Source organism: Pieris napi, chromosome 15 (assembly GCF_905475465.1).
Source record: "Pieris napi chromosome 15, ilPieNapi1.2, whole genome shotgun sequence".
Lineage (NCBI taxonomy): Eukaryota > Metazoa > Arthropoda > Insecta > Lepidoptera > Pieridae > Pieris > Pieris napi.
Window position 1 is genome coordinate 5,676,119 of NC_062248.1, and position 22,097 is coordinate 5,698,215.

At 35.5% G+C, this 22,097-nt stretch overlaps 2 protein-coding genes across 4 annotated transcripts; both read right to left on the minus strand.

Annotated features, from left to right (window-relative positions):
* Positions 1–205: 205 nt before the first annotated feature.
* LOC125056888 (junctophilin-1) lies at positions 206–15,468 on the minus strand. 2 transcript variants are annotated; one of them, XM_047660217.1, is made up of 8 exons: positions 15,111–15,468; positions 8,858–9,069; positions 5,696–5,970; positions 5,028–5,201; positions 4,333–4,667; positions 2,702–4,172; positions 1,352–1,558; positions 206–1,143 (listed from the first exon to the last, which is right to left on the minus strand). In XM_047660217.1, exons 1-8 carry the CDS (start codon positions 15,338–15,340, stop codon positions 1,057–1,059), a joined length of 2,991 nt encoding a protein of 996 aa, XP_047516173.1. In that variant the 5' UTR covers positions 15,341–15,468; the 3' UTR covers positions 206–1,056. The 2 variants fall into 2 exon arrangements, with proteins under 2 accessions (XP_047516173.1, XP_047516174.1); XM_047660218.1 differs by lacking the exons at positions 2,702–4,172; positions 4,333–4,667; positions 5,028–5,201; ... (1 more) ...; positions 8,858–9,069; positions 15,111–15,468 and adding an exon at positions 1,796–2,243.
* Positions 15,469–15,926: 458 nt separating this feature from the next.
* Positions 15,927–17,345, minus strand: LOC125056916 (probable palmitoyltransferase ZDHHC24). 2 transcript variants are annotated; one of them, XM_047660278.1, is made up of 2 exons: positions 17,151–17,345; positions 15,927–17,053 (listed from the first exon to the last, which is right to left on the minus strand). In XM_047660278.1, exon 2 carries the CDS (start codon positions 17,011–17,013, stop codon positions 16,171–16,173), a length of 843 nt encoding a protein of 280 aa, XP_047516234.1. In that variant the 5' UTR covers positions 17,014–17,053; positions 17,151–17,345; the 3' UTR covers positions 15,927–16,170. The 2 variants fall into 2 exon arrangements, with proteins under 2 accessions (XP_047516234.1, XP_047516235.1); XM_047660279.1 differs by having other exon boundaries at positions 17,131–17,345.
* Positions 17,346–22,097: the final 4,752 nt, after the last annotated feature.

The window sequence follows — 22,097 nt, forward strand, 5'->3', positions numbered from 1 at the left end:
AACTATATGATTATCGTTTGAGTTATTTGTAAACATGATGTGGCAGTCTCTCGGTCACCACGATGGCATTCGAAACATTAAGTTATGTAAATTAATGTAATAAAATCGCGTCGATATCCCTTTCAGATTTTTATTTAAATATGTAATAAACTCTACAAGTTAAGAAAGTTAAAACGAATAATATGATTAAAAATAATAAGCTATATACTTTTGTTAAAATATTTTATTTTTGAAACGTAGATAAAATTGATACAAGTAATTAAATATCTTAACGATAACTTATGTTTTTACATAATGAAACTGTGATAAAATTGTAATGCATTTAAAATTAACAATTTAACAACTGCGCGCATTGTCATGAACCATGTCATTTAAACAATCTTACGCCCACTAAATAATCATATAAATATAGATATATAACATTTTATAAGGACAAATTGACGTAGATCACAATCTAAAGTTTGTATAAAACGGCCCATCGGTTTAAATAAATGACTAAAAGTTGAAATAACAAAAGTGTACCATTTTTTAAATATTCTGACTTGAAGAAGTAACAACAACGCTTCCATAAACAATAGAAACAAAAAACAAAGTGAGTTCTAATACAATAGGAAGGCTAATGTGATATAATTATTTACAAATATATAAGTATTACTTTCAGTAACTTTACTGTGCGTTAATTCCGTATATCGAGGTTTATATATAAAATGTTTCCCCATGTAAATTGCGAACACCTACAATATGCAGGCTTAAAGCGATGAGTGCAGCTCACACTTTTATCGCCGGGACACAGCGATCATACACACAAGTTGGTCTCTGCGCTAAGGGGCATTTGCACTTCGATATTCAATTTTGTCTTACATCGCACACGTACACCATTAATTACACTAGCAAACCGAAGTTCCTTAATTACAAAAGGAATAGTATCCTTGGACTCCTTACATTAACTGTTCGTTTTACACAAAAGGATTTTGAATCGTAATAAATTGTTAATCGAGTTATACATGTATTGCGGCTTTCTCATAGTGGCCGGCGCGTGCGCGCCTCCGGCCGCCGCTACGTGAGTAGCTTGAAGAACATAATTCCTAATGAGATGTTGATGAACAGCACCAAGATTATTAGCTGTTGCCGCGAAAACCAGTCCTGAAAATATAATTAACATTCATTTGTTTCTATTATAATATGGATAATAATTCTTTGTGAATTAACGACATTTATTTGTTTATGTTAGCGCTAAGACTTGTTTGTCTACGAAATAGAAGACAAGGAATAATGTTAACCGTTATTGTATTGTCACTCCATTTATGTTTTTATATATGTATTTGAATAAATCTAGTTTTTGTTAAATTACCTTGACTTGCGGACTGACTAAGTAGAGTAGAGGGTTGGCTCTTAATTTCTCTGACTCTTCGTACATTCGTCGCACCTCCTCTCTCCGCGCGGAGCCAAGAGCTGACACCTCTTCGCGGGACATACCGCCGCCATCTGGCATTCTTGGCATTCCAGCGACGTCTGGCAACGACTTTTTACGTTGGAGGGCCTGAGGCGTACTCAACATCTGGAAAGTTATAATTTTTTATCTTGAAATAATAATATTTTGAAAATGTCCTATATAAAACCACTACTAGGGATTGTTTTAGATTTGGCATTTTGCTGATTTGAAGTTAAGCCGAAGAAGTAGCTTGTTTTATCAATTTTTCTCATACTATCCATCCAAATAGAAGGTTTTCAACGAAAGTGGTTTAAGTGGAATCGTCGAAGTTACATGAATTTAGTAATGCCCTTATTAATATACCTCAACGGGAGGAACATTGATCCAACTTTCAGAGGCCCGCCGGGCGAGAATCGCCGGCGAGCACATAAGATCTTCATCTTCCTCTTCATCCACTTGGTACCACATTATTTAAATTGTTACTCAAAATATCTACACCTCACGTTATCAAAACTTTTGTTACTTCATGTCGTAAAATGTTACACAAGTTTTTATGGTGTGAATGCCGCAAATAAATAGTTTTGTTTATTTTATAAAATATTCGGAATTTCCTATTTATATCTAGTAAAGAGGTGAAGCGCGGAAAGCGGCAACGAATGACTGTCTCAAATTAGAAATAGAACGGGCTGGCGAGCTCCCGCCGCCCACCCACCGCATCCCGACTCCCGAGCCAAACGTGTACGACTATAACCATCTGTTTTATCCGTGATTTTTACAATATTATATATTTTTTAATTGATCAAGATGATAGCCAATAGAATAGTCAACATATCTTAATTCAAATTAAGGTTTAATGAATCACTTCCGGAAGGTTAAAGATTATGTCACGACACGATTACGCTTCTGCTATTTGTATTTTTTAATTGTGTTGTACGAGTGCCAAATGATTTTAGTTAGTCCGGTAATTACACTAACCGAAAGTAATGTGTCACGATACTTTGCAAGCCAGATTTAGGCTCATTCTCATTAGCATTTCATTTTTATTTTATTAAATAAAATAGTATTCGTAAGTTTAACATGTTCAATTTTAAAATATTTACGGAAAGTTGCTAGGTTATTCACAATGCCTCTTCATGAATTCGAAGCTTAATGTTCGTAAAATAATAAATTTTGTGTTATACTTTCTTTTAAATATTTAAACCCGATAGATAGGTTGAGTTCTATTAAGTAAAAAACAGTTCGGTCTGTTTAATAAGAAGATAATCTTACCTTGCGTCCACCGCCGCCTCCGCCGCCACCACCGCTTCCCATAGGCGCAGCCGGTGGTGGCGTCGGGTTTTGCGTAACATACAAACTCTCCGTACGCTTTGGCTGATAAGGAGATGGTGATATTTCTTGACCCAAATTACGCTTCCGCAATAACGTATCTTCAAAAGGCTGTTGTTCCCGAGACGACGCGCGGGAGATAGACCCTCGGCCAGAGGCTAGGTGTCCATTACTAGCGGGAGTAGCCGCTCGGGATGGTGGACGCGATGATGAAGCTGGTTGTGGGGCTATAGACCCTGACCTTGACCCGCTACTTGGTACTGCAGCTTCAACCGACGGTTGTCTTGATCGCCTTCCGTATCTGTCGACACTCGAATCTCGGCTTGGGGGTCTTTTATAGTGATCGAAGTAATCAATCGATGGCCGACTTGTTGTCTGCCTTAAATCTCTCTCTCCATTAATGACATCCTGATCCGTAGGCTGCCGATACTGTTGTTGGTCCATAGTCGGTTGCCTGTAAAGTTGCTGGTCCGGTGCTTGTCTATAATTTTGGAGATCAGGCTGTTGGCTAAACTGTTGATCTGGGCCTGGTCTATACGCCGGTTCTTGTTGTCTATATGTTTGTGTATCTTGTCGATAGCCTTGTTGGTCAACATTAGGCGTCTGCTTATCCAGTGCTCCTTCCGAATGAATCGTTCCCGTACGTAGTCCATTTCGACCATATACTGCTGTGCCACTATCCACGTACGTGGTGCTTTGCGGGTCGTGACGTGGTTGAGCAAGTATACTTTGTCGTCTTGAAACTCCTGGTCCAGCATTCCACTCTTGCGGTATTCTTTGATTCAGTGACTGCCTCGTTGCTGATGACACTCGACGATCTTGATTGGTGTATTGTTGATTACTCTGATCGACGCTTTGTTGTTGTTGCAAGCGGTACGCTGTAGCTTGTGGATTTAAGCCAAAACTGGCTCCGGAATCTCCTTGATATTGTTTTTGACTATCAAAAGCAGGATTTTGTAAATTACCACTATTAGGCCATGTATCGTGCGAGGCATTATAGTAAGAGTCATAGGTTGTTCCTGTATTTCTATCGTCAGTGTTATAATTAGTATTATTTGCATATCTAGGGTCAACAGACTGTGCTGGTGGTTTTCCATATTGCGCCGAAGGTCTTCTAGAAGATATTGAATTTGGAATTTTATTCATTTGAGGAAGTTGCGTGTGGGTCGGAGGGATGTGATTTGGAATGCTCTTTCCGTCCAAGATCTTTTCAGATTCTTGCACTGGGGGTGCCGTTACCTGTGATTCAAAAGGCTTTTGTCTATATCGTTCTCTTAAACCTATTCTATCAAATCCGGGATGCCTGAAATCGGGAGCGAACTGCTTAGCAGTAGCTTGTGCTATATCACAGTCTTCTTTAGCTTGGTCCGCCGCTTCATCGGCTTGCTCTGCTTTCCCCCGCGCCGTTGCTGTCCTGTAATGCAATGAGCTCATTTAATTCATGAAATGCAATCATATCTATTTAAATCATTTACAATTCTAGATGTTTAAAGATTTCTTGGTTAAGGTCTAATATTTTTTTAAATAAGTTTAAAAGATAAAGCAGGAAGAAACAAAATAGTACCACCAAGTACCTGGAAATAGCAATATCAGCTTTTTGTAATGCAATTTTAGAAGCCCGCTGCGCAGCATTAACCGCTGAGTCGATCCGTTCGCGAAATTTAGCCGAACGCATGAGAAACATATGTTTGCGTTTCTGGCTTGTTATTAAAACGTTGTTTTTGTATTTTCCCTCCTCTCTTGTGCCATCTCTAAACGTTGTTACACCGTAGCCATACTTTCTATTTGAAAACCATTCTCCTTCATATCGAAGGCCGTCACTGCGCTCACTAATACCGAAGCCAGTTCGTTTGTCATTTTTCCATTCTCCCATATACGTTTCAGTAACAGAAGCATCTAAGTGTTCGTCCTGTAAAATTATTAGCCATAAATTCGCTGATTTCTATCATAGTGTTTTTTGTAAAGCAAATTAGAATAATCATTCTTAAATTCGTTGAAACTATCGAATAAGATGATTCTAAAGTTAATTATTTAATTAATAGAAGATGTAAATAAGTAACACCAAATTATAGACATCTTATAGCTAGTATATTAATTATTTCCTAAGCAGGCAAGTTTGTCCAATTTAGGGCTTATGATCCGAAACATATACCAATAGCTATAATCTGACCAATTTCTGTTCCGACAATCTCTATATATTACTTACTGAGCATCCAGTATATGAAATAAACAATCGCACAGTAAGAGGGTATTTTATTTCCTATATTACCTCAACAATAAAACTAGTGTTGGAGTTGGTATGCAACGAGACCCTCGTCGTGGCGGAATGAGTGCTCTCGACGGACGAGACCCAAGAGGCTGCGGACCCGCCGGAACCTCCAGACCTGACTGAAGCAGTCCCTCGCGGATCCAAGTCGCCAGCACTGCGCTCACGACGAAACCTCTGAAATTATATATTTAATTTAGATAATAATCATATGCAATTTTGAAAAACAAAGTTTGACTCATCCTACAGGTTTTATAAATACCTACGCAAATATAAAAATATGTACTATAACTGAGTTGTTTTAAAAATATTAATCAGTAGAGTATTTTCTCACTTGCTAGAACAAAATAATTACACTTAGTGCCTATGGTTTTATGTATTAGGAGACAATTAAAGTTAAAAATATATCGAGTAATCGTACCCAACCCGACTGATAATGTGTAAAGTTGACACGATAAAGGCTTGATATTTTTTTATAACGCTCTGTAATCTTCTGTATCCTAGTTGCATTTATAAATACAAAAGGAAAAACTATGCAGTATTCAATAAAAATTGAGATGTACTTGATATTTCTATCATTAAATGTATATCTTCTCACTTTCTGAATGAATCTAATAGGCAATCGTAGAATCCCTTATCAATATAGGAAAACCAAAACAGGAAAAACTTACATTGAACAACCCCTTCTTCGCCTTTTCTCCCAATGAGCCCCGTCTTCTTGGAGGCTCATCAGAGCTGGTTCTAAGCACGAAGCCGCCTCTCGCTTCGTCCATGCGATGGTTGCGTCTATCGGAGGGATCTGGAATACCCGTGTCCGCCAGGGACGACATGGAGCCCCGGTGCTCCCGTGCACCACCACGATAGTGGGATGCGAGACCGAATGGCGCTGACGTCCGCACTCCATAGCCATGACGGAGCCCTCGCATCCATTGTCCTTGATACGTTCCTGTAAAGTATTAGTAAAATATTTTTTATTTATGTTATCGATTTAAATCGATCATTTAAATGATCATATTGATATGGAATTTATATTTTTTACCCTGTAGAACAAAATGGCAAGCTAACCCAACCTGGTGTGCAAAAATAATAATATAGAAATATATGGTTCCGTATAAATTTAATAAATTTCTGTTATATCTGTGTTATTTTACGTTACGTAGACTAAACTTATTCTAATTATGATTTAAATGTGGCATCTTTAAGTTCAGGTCGGCCACGTCGTGGCCCGAACGTAAATTTAGTCATGTTTATGAAATGGTAAGTCAAAATTGGTCATAAAATGATATGGTCAAACTATGGTAATGATTTACCATCATTTGCTGTTAAGCGGTAAATGTTTATAATAATTGAAAATAGGTATACGGTAAAATAGGCAGAAAGGTTAGAAGACAAAGGCGGGACCGAATCGGGCTTCCATCATTTAAGGTCAGCCTTTTTGTAACAAAAGGAAGCCCATTTGAAATATTGTGGAAGAATCAACGTGGAATTTTAAACGAGTTTGAGATATTCATCGAGAAGTAATAAATTTATGATCAGTCTATAAGAGTTGGCCTTCCGAATCCATTACTTACAATAGAAAAATAGCGACAACGAATTGGTATTATTTTAGTTCTATTGAAGCAATTAATAAGTTTACTCAATAGAGAATTAAACACATTTAAAAACTGTTATGTTTATTGCCCATTAAAGTACTAAATACGTCCTATTTTTTAATTTTAAAACATCTGCAATGCAACACGCATTCATTGGATTTATAAATTCAAGCGGAATTACTGAACTTTCGCATAAAACCTCACATGCTCTAAAAATGCAGAAATATTTATAACAAAATGGTAAAATTGGTGTTGGGATAAAAACATCATTAAAATGATTGGGGCTTAAAACCTTACCCTGACAAATGCAATAAGAATAAAATGTACACTATTTGTTCTATTCTCAAGTAATTACACATGTGGCAGTTAATTCCCTGGGATTCGAACCCTCTTATTGTGTAATCGAATATATCGATCGTTTATAATCTTAAAACTACTACCTATATCAAAGCGTTGTTCGTGTAACATTTCATTTCATTTATACAGCTTTTTTATTGCTTAGTAAATATGTTGTTCGGAGAATTAAACTCTCTAAGAAATAAGCAATGTTGGACTAATATTTAGTTGATTATAGTTTCTTCAAATCTTATTCTTTTGTTTTAGCACGAAATAAGCCGTCGATAAATGTCGATGCGGCGCGCAAAGCAGGCGTGTCCATGCTAATTTTAACCGTTGAGGGCCGCAGATGGCGGAGCGTGCAGGGCCAACTCACAAAATCCATTCATATAAAACAAATGAAAATGCCTACCGATATTTCCTATCAGTAGCCGTTCTACAGCTGTTAACCATTGAAACACATAAATCAATCTAAATTTACTGTATCTAAATAGCAAATGGAATTGAAGGATGGCGAAAGTATGTTTAAATTTAAGAGCAACAGTAATAATTCTTTACGAATTTTCAATATTAAATTTGGAAGAATGTTACATCCGCGATTTTATGAATGACAAATCTTAATGCGGCCGTGACTCAACAAGCCGAATATTATTACGTGACGCGTTGCCATAGCACTCTGTACTTACAAACTATAGCTACGCAACAGTGGGATTTGTTTCTCTATTGACTTTAAGAAAAACAAAGAATCAAGCGATTGCTGTAGTTTTGATCTCTTAGACTTTGAATGCGAATTGCTATGCATTCGTGAACGAAGTTAAAATTCTTAATACTTTTTACAGTGTCTTGCGCTTTATTTATAATATATCTATCCTCAGTATAGATTGTGGAACGGAATAAAAAGCATTAAATACATTAAAAAATCTTTTTTGAAAACATCCACTTTAAGATAAATCTATCCGATAATACAATGTATTTATTGATAAACGTTAGAATTCATTGGAATCGTATTACTGCTTGCAGCGTGATTCATTTGAACCGAGATTAAATTATTGTGCATAGCATCACGCACCGACTAATGTTTTTGTAGGCATTGCACAACTGTGGTTTTCTTTTTAGTCCACATTCATTATATAGGTCACTGGGTGCTTTCCATCTGCGCTATTATTAAGCTGTGGAAAGAATTGTACCAGGAGGGATTGAGTCTTGTATAGGAAAATTTGTTCGCAGCTATAAAATAGATAACGACCGGTAGGCCAAGCTTTTATGAACCGTTTCGAACGATGACTAATTTATGAAAACATGTCCGGTATAAAATGTAGGCAATAATATCAATAACTGCTTACAAAAGCAAAACATGAGTCAATTTTATATTTGTCCTATAGGATAATCCCATAGTTACACTTCCTTGGAAATTAAATATTCCTCAACGTTGTTAACTTATAGACTTGATTGTCAACATAATTTTTTTATAATAGCTGTACTTATTGTAAAATCTAAGCTTTCTCTATCCCTCATATAACACCGGAATTAAGTGTGGAAGTAGTAAAACGTGACCAGTGAAATAGACACATAAATCTCTAATGTCATGTCGCACTTTTGGGTATAAATGCATTATATATTGTATCCAGATGATAAATTCCAACTATCAAAATGTTAGAGTTTCTCATGATCCTTACGATTTACTCCCTGTGATGACGTCAGGAATATATACAGAATATATTAGAATTCCAGAGACACAAGACAAGTGAATGTATGTTTAATTTATATCGTTTAGCCGTTGCCAATGTGGTTTTAATTGTTATGATTTAAAAATCCTAAGATTACACAACACTAGAACGTCACGGTCATGTAAACTGAAGTATTTTAGTCGGTATTCAAATCATTTGGCAATGAGTATGTACTGACCGCCGTCGGCGTATGTTTCAGAGCCGTATCCATCTTGCATTCCGTTTGCCCAGGTGCCTTCATACTTGGCGTTGCTGGTAGTGCTCTGTCTGACTCCATAGCGACCTTTGTAGCCTTGTGTCCATTCTCCACGGTACAGCCATCGGTCTCGAGTTTCCACGCCCAGGCCGTGGCGCTTTCCGTTTTGCCATTGTCCCTCGAATGAGCTCCCACTGGAATTCGGAAAAACAATTTTTAAATACGATTTTGAAACTTTTTTTATATTCTAACCCTTATTCATAAAAACTCTACTACTCTTCTAACTTTTTAAGTTAGTAACTCAATTATGTTTACGCTGTAAAAAGAAACAGACTTTAGTAAAACGGTGCGGTGGACTAACTGTTTTATTTGGGTAAGTTTACGGTTACATTATCAAAAGGATAATACTAATTTTAAAAGAAAATACTAAAAAAGATCTATTGTTTTTCCGAAATGTAAGAATCGAATTGGTAAGAAACCTTTAGTTTAAGTAAATGACTGAGTTGTATAGCAAATAAATGCTAATTATCCCAAATATAAAAAATAAGTTATTTTATTTTCACGTGGTATATAATTAAATATATACATATTTCACGTGAAATTTTGGAACATATATTTTATTGTCTTTGGTTCATGCGAGTATGTAAATAATGATGAAATAAATTCACGTTACAATCCGTAACAGTGTTTTTACGTTCGAAAGAGAATTAATATGGTTGTTGTGTTAAATACTTGTACTTTAAATAACCTTCCAATTGCTATAAAACTTTTCCAGTAATATACGAGTTTTTTGGATTATTATTGGTGTTAAAAAAGACTCGTGAAGTCGGGTTAGGTAAGCTTGACGTATCTACCTGGACCAAATCCAGAAGATACTAGAGGGACAAGTTAAAAGTAAGTGAATGTCATGAAAGTGGATGAAGCGAAGGAGGTATGTCGGGATCGTAGCAACTGGTGATCCGTAGTATATGCTTATACCTTCGGGATGATTTAAATAAATAAAGAAAATTCTATAATATCAAATTGATTTCGTCTATTGGTATCTAAAACGGACATAAAGCTATTCTAAAAGCTTAATGAAAAATAGTGTCGTAACATTTTGGAATCGTACTTATTATTAATAACAGTAATGCTTGCAACTGGTACCTACTTGAAATAGTTTTACATGTAAAGCAGAGACTAGAGAATGAACGATGTTCTATTGAATTGACGTAAGCTACGAGGTTCATTTATTAATAAAATATAATTCTACGTAACTACGTCATTATTTATTCGAAGGCGACTTGTAGCTTTAACTACGCCCATACTTTATGTAGACTGTGTAGTTTTTTAGGACTATGAACAAAAATATTTTTCTATATGAATTATTTTTCTAACTTTGTTGCGCGTAATGAGAAATCTTATAGACCATAGAGAATGAGAAAGTGGATAAAAATATTCTTTAATGTTCCCTTTTAAAATGTATACACACGTGCATACGTATAAACGTATTTCGTATCTGCTTAATTCATATAGTGATAGCCTCTTTAACAATAAGAGTGACAATATCAACTTTAAGTACGTTATGTTTACAAAAGTTTAGTTTTAAGGTCTTTTTAAGGTTTTTAAGGTACTCTGACCATGGCTGCAAGTCTTTAATGATGTGGTAGCTACTTTTCGAAGTCGGAAACACCTCAAATTGCAGTTATAAATCACAAAATGTGGTGAGCGGGAAATAGTGCCTCAAAAATAAACGGTAGTGGAAAGCAAGACACAAGTCAATACGGATGAAATTTGGCTTCTGGCTTGACGAACGATGATAAGATTCAGCTGCATGTAACAATCAAAACAGTTATTCAGACCGTTCTTCATAACATATGTTATCTTTATATAGAAGTTAAAGTTTGCTTTACGATTAAAAAAAAACGGACAATCGTATTTTAATAGTTGCACTGAGATTGGTTATAGGAGAAAAGCGGTGTCAAATCTACTTATTGTCACACATATTAACATTACTCGAAACTCTAACTAAAGCCTACTAATGGCACCACCATCACCATCGAAAATAAATTTTACAGAAGTCTAGATAATGGAGAAGAAACAAATCTTATATTTTTTGTGTGATCTGTTGTTTTACAGGCAGTACTTCGTCTACGTATAATATTACCGACAACACTGAAACTAAATAACCTTGAACGAGAACTAGGGCGGCGTCGCTACTCCCTACAGTATTCACCCCTGTTTTCTATGTAAATGTATACCTTCTCATTACTACTGAGTACCAGTGTTTTAGCTGGTCTTATATAGAATTTAGTTTGCAAATACAGAGGTACGAAGGTACATTAACCTCAACACGTTTCTGGATCTTTCACTGACTATTTTTACGTAGAAATGTAATTTTTTTGTCTGTTCCATCCCAAAAACTCGCACGTTTTAGACAAATTCGTTTATCAATGAACATTGTAAATAAAAATGAATGTTATAAATAAAAATTACAGAGCTAACTGTAGACACACCATGACGTAACATAGAGACAACTTTGCAGTAAACTTAAATTAACAACTGTGTATTGGAGAAATTAAGAACTTTCAATATAGGCTCGGGCGGTGAACATTTGTTTGATCAGGTTCACTTCAATATTTACCTTTAAGTATGTAATTCAAATATTGTGTTAAGGGGATGCGTACTCATATACACACAATGAAATACAGATGTTGCCAATTTTACATACACAAGATTAAAGTAAAGGAATCCTCGCAAAAGCAAACAAAACTTTATTGTAACCGGGTTTATCTAAAAATTTATTTAACAAGAGTAATACTGATTTATTACACCTTAAGTTTGTTTATAGTTAAACCGCGTGCAGTGAGGTGAGAGAGCAGTGTTAGCCCCGTGGTTTAGCCTATGACATTGACCTAAGGCCGTTGGTTCGAATGTCACTGTTTCAATATATGTTTCATTTTGACCGGTGATGTGTGTCATGCACATAATGCTGATCACCTACAGTCTTGCCTATGAAAACATGAATCAGGAAAAATTGTCATGATATACATGGAAAAATATGAGGTCCTCAAAAATAGGAATACTTTATATTAAATAGGTAAAGCGAAAAAAGAGATGTTTAGTTTTAAATTAGGAACTATAAATAATACTATACTATTGTAATGCAAGTGTTGCGAAATATTTTATTAATATTCTCAGTATCGTTTAATTCAAACGAAAAGTCTTGAAAAACAGGTACATTGTTTTTCTTCGTTGTACGTTACAGGACGGTATTGTCCGCCCACGTATCATGACGCATCATTCCCATGAAATTACGCTCAACTATGACGAGGTGACACCGACATTTTATTTTTACTTAACAGTGCACTTATGCAAACTAATTTCCGATTGAATTTAAGTATGTATATCATAATTCAACCAAATCTCTAAAATACTAAAGCAATATTAACAAAGCTACTCCTAACCATTTGTAGAGTCTTACTATTTTGATATTATTATTATGTATAGCAGATATATATTAAGGATTTAAAATTGGTCAACCCATAATAAGTTGTCGTACTTATAGTAAATTACTTCTCAGCACTTTCGCTTTGAGCCAAATAAATGACTTTAATTATATTTTAGGTTATAATTATTTGCTACATGTTAATAATTTAATAAGTGCGCGGAAAGCCTCGTTACTTGTTGATAGGCGTGGAAAAATTGCTGCGTCTGTTTCAGTGAGTGAATTATTAAGGCTGGCGTCAGCATTCTTTTATTTGAACTTGTAACGATTTTTTGTTTCGCCACCTATCGAACCCAGGTTCTCGGATACGCACTGTGTTGCCAATTAAGCCACGGAGGGAGTTTATTTATAATAAGCGTCCGTTTTATTATACCAACTTCGTCTTACTATAAGTTCAGTATTAATGATAAAAATATAAATTTTTCTGTGTCTAAACCATCGATCAAGTTGGTCGCTCATTTCATTTATGAAGTATAAAAATACACGTGAACTTATTACTGACATATTATAAGTCTATCTAATTTTGATAGTATATCAACATGAGAATGTTTAATAACGCCTTGTAATTCCGCCGAAATCACACACAGATTAACAAGAAGTAATTTTTAAGCCGTTATAATCCAGAGGTGATTAGATTCCAGGCGAAACATTTTTTTTTCAGGTTCTACTACTTCAAGCATAGAAGGCATTTTCATATTCTTATTCATTGATTTATCGTTCGTTGTTCTCAATGATCAATGAAAAATACACTGAAATGTGCCCACCCCACACGAGACTTCAAATAGAGTATTTGTTGTAATCAAAACGAAACGATTTATTATAACAATTAAATATCAAAATAAATTTAACATTTTACTTTTCTTTACGATTGCTCTTCGTTAAGCAAGGTTAGCAGAAACAATGGAGCGTTTTTCCGACACGAACAAGTTGAGCAATGATTATTTGATCTTAAATTGTTGTTTATACGATTTCATACAGCAAAATGAGTTTATAATTAGCTATTATTTTTTATTTAACTGTAAAATAATGTTATATACATATGTAAAACTGAACAAAAACGATATATGACAAATGTAAAGCACACTTCTTCACCAAAGTTAATTAAGATGTGAAATCTCGAGACGTTGTTAAGTCAAAGTGTTGAGTACTTTTGTAACCATCTACATTCTAGGTCAAGATGTCAACTAGAGCCACCCTAGTGGTTAGAGCTAGGTTTTATATATTATTATGGCATGTGAGTGATATTTGACAGGTCAAGGGCATTCGGAAGTGATATTATTTCTCTAGACACTAGGAGAATAGTGTCTTCTTCAAATTTTACAGGAATTATCTATATTGTAGATGGTGAGCGGGTTTTATATGTGTTCACCATGTCCACTCCATTGAGTAAGAAAGCTTGATTTTGAAATAAATAATTATATCAAAAATAAATATTATTTCCCAATTTTCTAGGACGTGTGCATCTAGCACATATAATATATTTATATAAGTATTAATCAACATAATTAACTTCAGTGAGTTTAAAGCCCAAATATCATAATGTATTACTATTTATCTAGAAATTAAAAAAGATTAAAGGTTGGTGTTCTTTGAAGATGCAATTTTATTATTTCTACGTATTCCGTATAAAATTAATGCTATGTGCATGTCCGAAAAAAAAATATATACACGCCTTATATATTTTTTATTATTAAGAGGGAACCTCTTATGTCCTAATACTTATAAAAACCTAACCATAGGTATCAACGTACTGCTTATTTTGTGAAGTTTCCAGAATTACGGTTTTGGGTTTACTATTATTAGGTTTCTCTTATTTTACTGTATTATAAGCACTTATTTATTAGCCTAAAAAAATCAAGGGGTTTTTTATCTACTTTCAAAACTCAATACATGGGATCCCACTAAAACGTCGGGGTAAAAGTTTTATTTATTTTGGCTATTCACGTGGAAAACAGGATAATGTATGATATTAAAAAAATGTATAACTCAATTACAATGTCGCGGGTTCACACTATTTTGATGGAGCAACGACCTGGCGAATGTGGGTTACACGGGAGGCGTCCGCCGAGATTAATAGGAAAGCCTGGCACAGCAACGCATTCTGCCCGAGCCACATACTGTTTGATGTCTATATCTCATATAATAATATAAATTTTTAATGACGGGTTTTAAGCTAGGTGTTCGATATAGTTCTATGGTATTGTAGGATAGTTAATATTTAATTTCTATTGATTGTACTAAGTCTAACTGGAAGTTATTTTTTAACAAGGCTTAGTTTAAGTATACTGTATACAACATAAGAGATTAAGAAAAATCAGTACGTAATGTAATGTAGAATGTTATTAGACAATTTTCAGTCACATGTCAGTCCCCGTGACTGAAAGATTGAACATCTGCAACACATTAGCCTCAATTACAATTTATAAAAGCGTTATGCTTCAGCAAATATATTAGCATGGTGTCTAATAGACTTGTTTACATCTAACAATGGGTCAATTGACGGGGCAATAAGAACGTTTCAGTTATAGTTACACGGCATGCGTTATCAATATCTTATCATCATCATACACTACAGATCGATATGTAGATATAGTTCCTCGACGACTGAAACATTAGGCACTTTCACCGCTGGTACACGCGTTTTCTAGCGAAACACCGAACTCAATTATTAATAGCGGACTATTTTTGGAGTCGCTTCGGACGCGGATTTCGGGCACGTGCGAGGCCCGGGCTGAGACACTATCTCACCTGGGCCAGGTGTAGACGCCGGATACTTCGAATCCATAATGCCAGGAGCCGGCGTACGCTCCTTGGCCTTTGGGCCCCGTGCACACACCATGGCCATGGGCCTTGCCGTCCTCCCAGCCTCCGCAGTAGGTGCCGCCGTCGTCGAAGTCGAAGCGGCCACCGTTGAGGCCGCGCTGGGGGGGGCTTCCGCTAGCGGCGAGCGCGGCGTCGGCTGGCTCGCTCGGCTGCATCACGCGGACCCGTGCTGCCGCGGAGGGGGACGCCTCCCGCGCGCGCCCTCCGCCGAGCTCGCGGTATAAATAAACATCAGCTGGGCATGTCGCGCCGTGGCGCGCGGCCGAGTGAACACCACACCGCTTCTGCGCGAGAACTGCCAGCGACGCCCGCCGCCCGCCCTCGCCCTGCCGCCCGCCCGCCCAGCGCACTGCGCAATCCCAACTCGCTTCACAATACGCGCTTAACCGCTATATTGACTTCATTAGCGAAATGCACTTCTCTTCGTCCCCGTGACACGTTTCATTTTAATAGCCGAGATGATTACGCGAGGACTTGATTTGAAAACTATAAATCGCTTCATTTTTCTTAGTTAACTTTAGAACTAGTTGTGGTTAACAAGACATCGTCAAAACAATATAATAAATGTAATAAAGAATCATTTTTTGTAACCAATTTTAATTTGTTACTAAGTTTTATTAAGTTACTCAAACAGTCAACTACAAAGTTACTAATAAGCTATCTTATATAGCTTTTTGTCTAGTCTTCTACATTACTGTTAGGAAACATTTAATTAAGGTTAATTCAATTAAAATTCACAAAAACAATTAAAATATGACATTTATACTTTATTAGTTTGGCAGTGACTTATTTATAATTTTAATAAAATATATTGGTTTCAAAAGGAAACCATATTAACTTTGTGTGTGTCTTAATGTAATGTGTGACATTTATTATAGACTTAATGATAAAGTAGAATTATTTAAGTACAACGCTTTCATGTAAAACCAAATAAACTATAAAATTTTACATTGCATTATTTTAGCTGCACCTGATCATAAACAAACTATTTACACTTATCTTCACCATTCCATTCAATACCATTACCAGGCAATGGGCTTTTGAAATAAGGCGATAACCATACCAAATACCACCTTGACCCAAATACTTCTATTACATTCTGTTTAAGGCCTCTATTGTAAGTTACTTCTTTAGAATTGTGTTTAATTTCGGGTGTAACTTTTCCCTTTAATAGATTATTCAAATGATAAAAGAAGAGGAATCCAGTAAACATGGCAACAATAAAATTGATTTCAACAAGAAACACATAAAAAGTCTCGTCACCAAAATCTATTACAAAAAAGGCCAAAGGAAAAAGGAATTTTCCAATAACCAAGCCATTATTCCATTTTAAGTATATGGCTAAAAATTTAACATTGTAATAAAATGCATACACCATAGCAACAAATATATAAAATGTAAAACACATAAAATATCTATGATTATAGTAACCTACACAGCAGGCAAAGAAGGTGCAATGGTGGTCTCTTTTCAGTATACATAAATCACAAGTATTGCAATGCCAGGCTCGAGGAGGCCTAAGACACTCACACACAGCACACAGTGTCCAATTCTCTTTGTTTTCAGAATCCAGAACTCTCCCTTTTATACTTGTATCAGTAAACATTCCATATATCATATTTCCTAATATATTCATTAGAAGAAATGTTGCACATGCTAAATGTACTAAGAATGGGGCACTCCATTCTTCTACTGTTGCAGGGAGAACTACAACCAATTCAAAATACAGAAAAGCTGGCACTAACACAAATATTATGGTAAGATATGTACCATGTTCCAAAAGTCTTTTTAATAGCTTATTTTGAATGAATTGCAATTTTAGCAACATCTTAATAATATGTCTTTTATTGTAGGTCCCTTGTACATATCTGAAAAATAAATAATGTCGGTTTATAGTTCAGTTCCAGTTTGAATTTGTTATATTAAGGAAATAGGTAAGACTTATCTTTTTCAAGATAAACATACTTTTATGAAATTGACTATACATTTATAGGGCACACTTTTATACGTATGCTTAGTAATAATATATGTATATTTTTTCATAAGAGAATACTTTTTTTCTTTAATTCTGAATATATCATAGAAATTGCTGGATATAATTGTCTTATTTAGATTTTACTAATTAAATAATAAAATATGTTTTCGAATCAGCTGGTGGTACAAATAGGGATGAGAAAAAAGTATTGATATCTGGGAATCGCAATCGATACTCCTGTTCCGATACTTTCTAAAAATATCGATACTTCTCTTTTCATCATTTCTACGTATTTCATTGAAAAGTTCTAGAAGTTTTTTTGCGAGTTACCTTAACGGGTTGAATAGTCTATATGGTGCTTTATTGTCTTTTAAACTATTTCAATTATTCAAATTTAATGCAGCCCTAAATAGTATTGCTGTATTATTTGCCTTTCATTTTTTAGATTTATAGGAAATTTCTTCTCTGACATCACATTAATATTTGCAACGCTCGTATACTTGGAATAATCAATCTCAAGAAGATGCCACCGCCAATAGGCACCAGCGAAATGCGGAAGCATTAAAAATGTTACAAAATGGTCGTTTAAAATTGGTTTTAACCTCAAAGGTAAGTATTGTTTAAGTTATGTAAATATGGATTTTGCGAAACATAAGAACACAAACAATAACGATGGCCCGTTGTTCTAGTTATCAGGGACCCTGACTGCTAAGTCGTGCCAAGGTGGGTTCGATTCCCACACAGGCCAAATTTTTGAGATGAGCACGGTCATTTTTCCGTATATATATATTTTAAGTAGTCCGGTTACCGTAGCTCTGCGTAGTTTGGGATCAGACGGTCGATTGTGAAATGTGTAAAGATGTTTAAAGTATATTATGATTAATATTAACACCATTCACGTTTATTACAAACGAATTAAAAAGTACGCGGTACCTTAAGGTACGCGTACGTATCGATACTTTTGATACGATTAGGTAGGTATTCTGGTATCCAGTAGTCCTGGGGGTCTAGCCAAGATGGCTTAACGACTGAAGCGCGGGAATTACGATCGTAGACTGACGCGTTTTTCGATTTAATTAAATTTTATTTTATTTTTAGGGTTTGGATCAGTAGTCTAGTGTAGTTTATGTATATATATTTGTTATTTCTTAGTTTTATTAAATAGTTTATTAAAGAGAAGATTTATTGGTAAGTTATTTTAATATACTTTTGCTCCTTATGGAGCCGCCTGATGACCCTGGGGGCGGAGAAGTCCCTGGGGTGGGCTGTATAGTAACAATTTCAAATGATGAGTCTGGAATGGAAACAGATGGATCTATAAAGTCTAGCAGTGGTGCTCGAAAACGGAGAGCCACTATGCATAAACATTGCACCCACTGTAATAAAAAGAGACGTAGTCGGAAACATGAAGGCAAGGAAATCAAACAAAACGAATGTCATTGCATTCCTTTAACCAATACCCAAATTAACACTGCTCCCTTGTCCAATGAGTTACAACTTAGTCAAAATTCTTCTAATCAATATAAAAAGCCAGAATCAGTAGCACGTTTAAGATACCAACCGAGTGATGCAGCACCATATGTTGTTCACATACAAAGAGTACAGGAAACTCCAAATGATAGTGTTTCAGTTCACCCAATTGCTTTTGGTCGTTTCTTAAAAAGAAATTCTATACACAATATTGTTAACGGAAGCTTAAAACGAATTGGTCGTAATAGACTGTCTCTGTCCTTTAATAATTACCAGGACGCAAATTCTTTCCTAAATAACTCTGCTTTACAATCAGTCGAGTATAAGGTTTTTATCCCAACATTTACTGTTACCCGTATGGGTGTTGTAAGAGGCATACCTGCTGAGTGGTCAGATGAAGAAGTTACGGAAAATATTAATTTACCTGTTGGATGCGGGCCAATTTTAAAAATAAGAAGAATGAGACGACGTATCATTACTAGTAATGGCAGTGAGTTTAAGCCTACTGAAACTGTGGTCCTTACATTTGATGGACAAATACTACCTAAGCGAATTTTTATTTGCTACACTGCTCTCCCAGTTGATCTTTACATTTTCCCAACAATACAGTGTTACAATTGTTGCAGATTTGGTCATGTTAAATCATTATGTAGATCAAAACCAAAGTGTTTCAAGTGTGGCCAAGACCATTCGGCTGATCAGTGCTCTATCCTAGAGGAAGATGCATACTGTTGTTTATGTCAAGGTTCCCATTTTGCCACAAGTAAAAGATGTTTAGAATTTGATCGCCAAAAAGCCATCAAAGAATCTATGGCCAAGAGCTGTATTTCGTACGCTGAAGCATCTAAAATTCATGCACCTATCTCAAAAATATCTTATGCTGATGCTTTACTTTCTTCTTCCAATGTAGGTGCTTCTACAATTTCTACTCCTCAAATTGAACAGTCTCATAAACAGTCTTTGAGTAACTCATACAAAAAGACTTTTTTTCTTAAACCAAAATCTATTCCTAAACTATCCAAAGGTTATGACAGAAATACACAACAACAATTAATTAAAGATTATGATATGCCCTCACCCAGAAATGGTTGTGGATTAAACACAAACAACAATAATGATTTGACATTACAATCAATTGCAGAACTAATAAAAATTCTCATTAACACTTTATCACAGTCTAATATTCTTTCACCGTCCAACGCTGCTCCTTTAATTGACACTATCGCTAACTTACCAAATTATATTAATAATGGACAAGCAAGCCAAAGCTCTACAGTGGAACTGTAGAAGTGCTTCGTCTAAAAAAACTGATATTATTTATCTTATAAATAAATATAAACCTTTTATCTTCGCTTTACAGGAAACCTGGTTAAAACCAGGTGCTCCTTGTAGGTACTCAGGTTATGCCTGTCTCCGTGAGGATCGTATTGACGGGTATGGCGGAGTTGCCTTACTAGTCAAACATCATCTTCCTTTTTCTCACTTCCCTATTCCTTCTCATAGTAATGATTTTTCAATTATTGCTGCTATTGTTAATAATATCTGTTATGTTTCAATATATATTCCTCATCCTAGTTCTTCTATCTTTGTTGAAATTGACTCTATCATTTCTACTCTTCCTAAGCCTTATATCTTATTAGGCGACTTTAACAGTCAACATAGTTCTTGGGGCAGTTCAACAACCAATACATACGGAGTTTCATTGATGGAACTGTTAAACTCTCATAATCTTTGCTTTCTTAACAATGGTTCTGTGACCCGGCGGACCTCTCCCAATGAAGGCTCAAGTGTCCCTGATTTAAGCATTTGTACTCCTAGTTTAGCTTCCACTATTTCATGGTCTACACTTTCTTCTTCATATGGTAGTGATCACTTCCCTTTACTTCTTAGATTTCCTTTTCATATTAATTTTACATTTAGACATTCTCCTAGATTAAAACATCGACTTAATAATGCTGATTGGGATACCTTTAAATCCCGTATAGAACAAAAGATGACTTCCCTCCCTAATATCTCACATGGTTCAGAATCAATTTGTGCTGATGCATTAACTAAATTATTTATAGAAGTAGCCGACAAAACTTTTCCGCTTAAAAATGGTGCTCTGGGCTTTATTCCATCTCCACCTTGGTGGGATCAAGATTGTTCAGATGCAATTAAAAAAAGAAAACAAGTTGAGCTCCAATATTGTGAGAATTGTACATCTGAAAATTTTGATCTGGTTACAGATGCTTTCAAGGCCACCAGTATATTATTCAAAAAGAAAAAAGCAGAAAGCTGGAAATCTTTTTGTCTCTCTATCTCCCCTAATGTCCGTCCTTCTATGGTATGGCGTAATATTAGAAGATTCAGGTGTGCATTTACTGAAACTTCTGGTTCTCTCCCCGATTCATTAACAAATCAATTCCTCGACAGACTTGCTCCTACTACAGTCCCTGAAAAAATAATTATGCCTCTAATGCCATTGAACCCCTCTGGTCTCAATAGTCCATTTTCTATGTATGAAATTAAAGGAATATTATCTTCAGTTATAGACTCTGCTCCTGGTGACGATGGAATCCCATATTCCTTCATCTCTCATTTAGGAGACCAAACTCTTGAATATTTCCTGAAATTGATAAATTCACTCATGTTAACCGGTTCTATCCCTCCACGCTGGAAAAACCAGATCATTATACCAATTCTGAAACCTAATAAAAATCCCTCTAACGCAAATTCATATCGTCCTATTGCATTATCCTCGGTCTTGATAAAACTCTGTGAACATTTAGTGAAAACTCGCCTTGAATGGTTTGTAGAAAGCAATAAATTACTTTGTGACAGTCAATTTGGTTTCCGTCGAGGGAAGAGTACGATGGACAGTATTGCCATCTTTATCACTGACATTTATTTAGCATTTTCAAGGAATGATTCTGTTGTTGCCACATTTTTAGATGTACAATCCGCTTATGACAATGTAGTGTTGTCAGTTCTTCATAAAAAGCTACAATATTTGAATGTACCTGTAATGTTATCAAATTTTATCATAAATACTTTATACGAAAGACACATCACGCTAATTTCACAAGACTCTACTGTTGTAACCAGAACCTTATGGAGAGGTCTTCCTCAAGGATCAGTCTTAAGTCCCATCTTATATAATATTTATACCCATGATTTGAAAGCTTCTTTGGATAATCGGATTTGTATTCTCCAGTATGCTGATGACCTTTTAATTTATTCCATTCATCAATCACCGGCCATTGCTTGCTCATTACTGTCTCATTCTCTTAATCTATTAAAAACTTGGCTTGATACTAATGGCCTTGAAATATCCCCCACTAAAAGTGTTGCCATGCTTTTTTCTAGAATGCGTCTCCCTCCTCCAATCAACGTGTATTTTGATAATAATATTATCCCTGTTAAAAACTCTGTGAAGTTCCTTGGTGTGTTTTTAGATTCTAAGCTCTCTGGTGCAAATCATTGTG

Coding starts and splice junctions, on each gene's coding strand:
- LOC125056888 (XM_047660217.1), bottom strand. CDS start 15,340: ATGCAGCCGAGCGAGCCAGCCGACGCCGCGCTCGCCGCTAGCGGAAGC. Junction 4,668..5,027: donor ACACTAGTTTTATTGTTGAG/GTAATATAGGAA, acceptor ATAATTTTACAG/GACGAACACTTAGATGCTTC. Junction 1,559..2,701: donor GAGGCGGCGGTGGACGCAAG/GTAAGATTATCT, acceptor ATAACTTTCCAG/ATGTTGAGTACGCCTCAGGC.
- LOC125056916 (XM_047660278.1), bottom strand. CDS start 17,013: ATGTTGCTAAAATTGCAATTCATTCAAAATAAGCTATTAAAAAGACTT.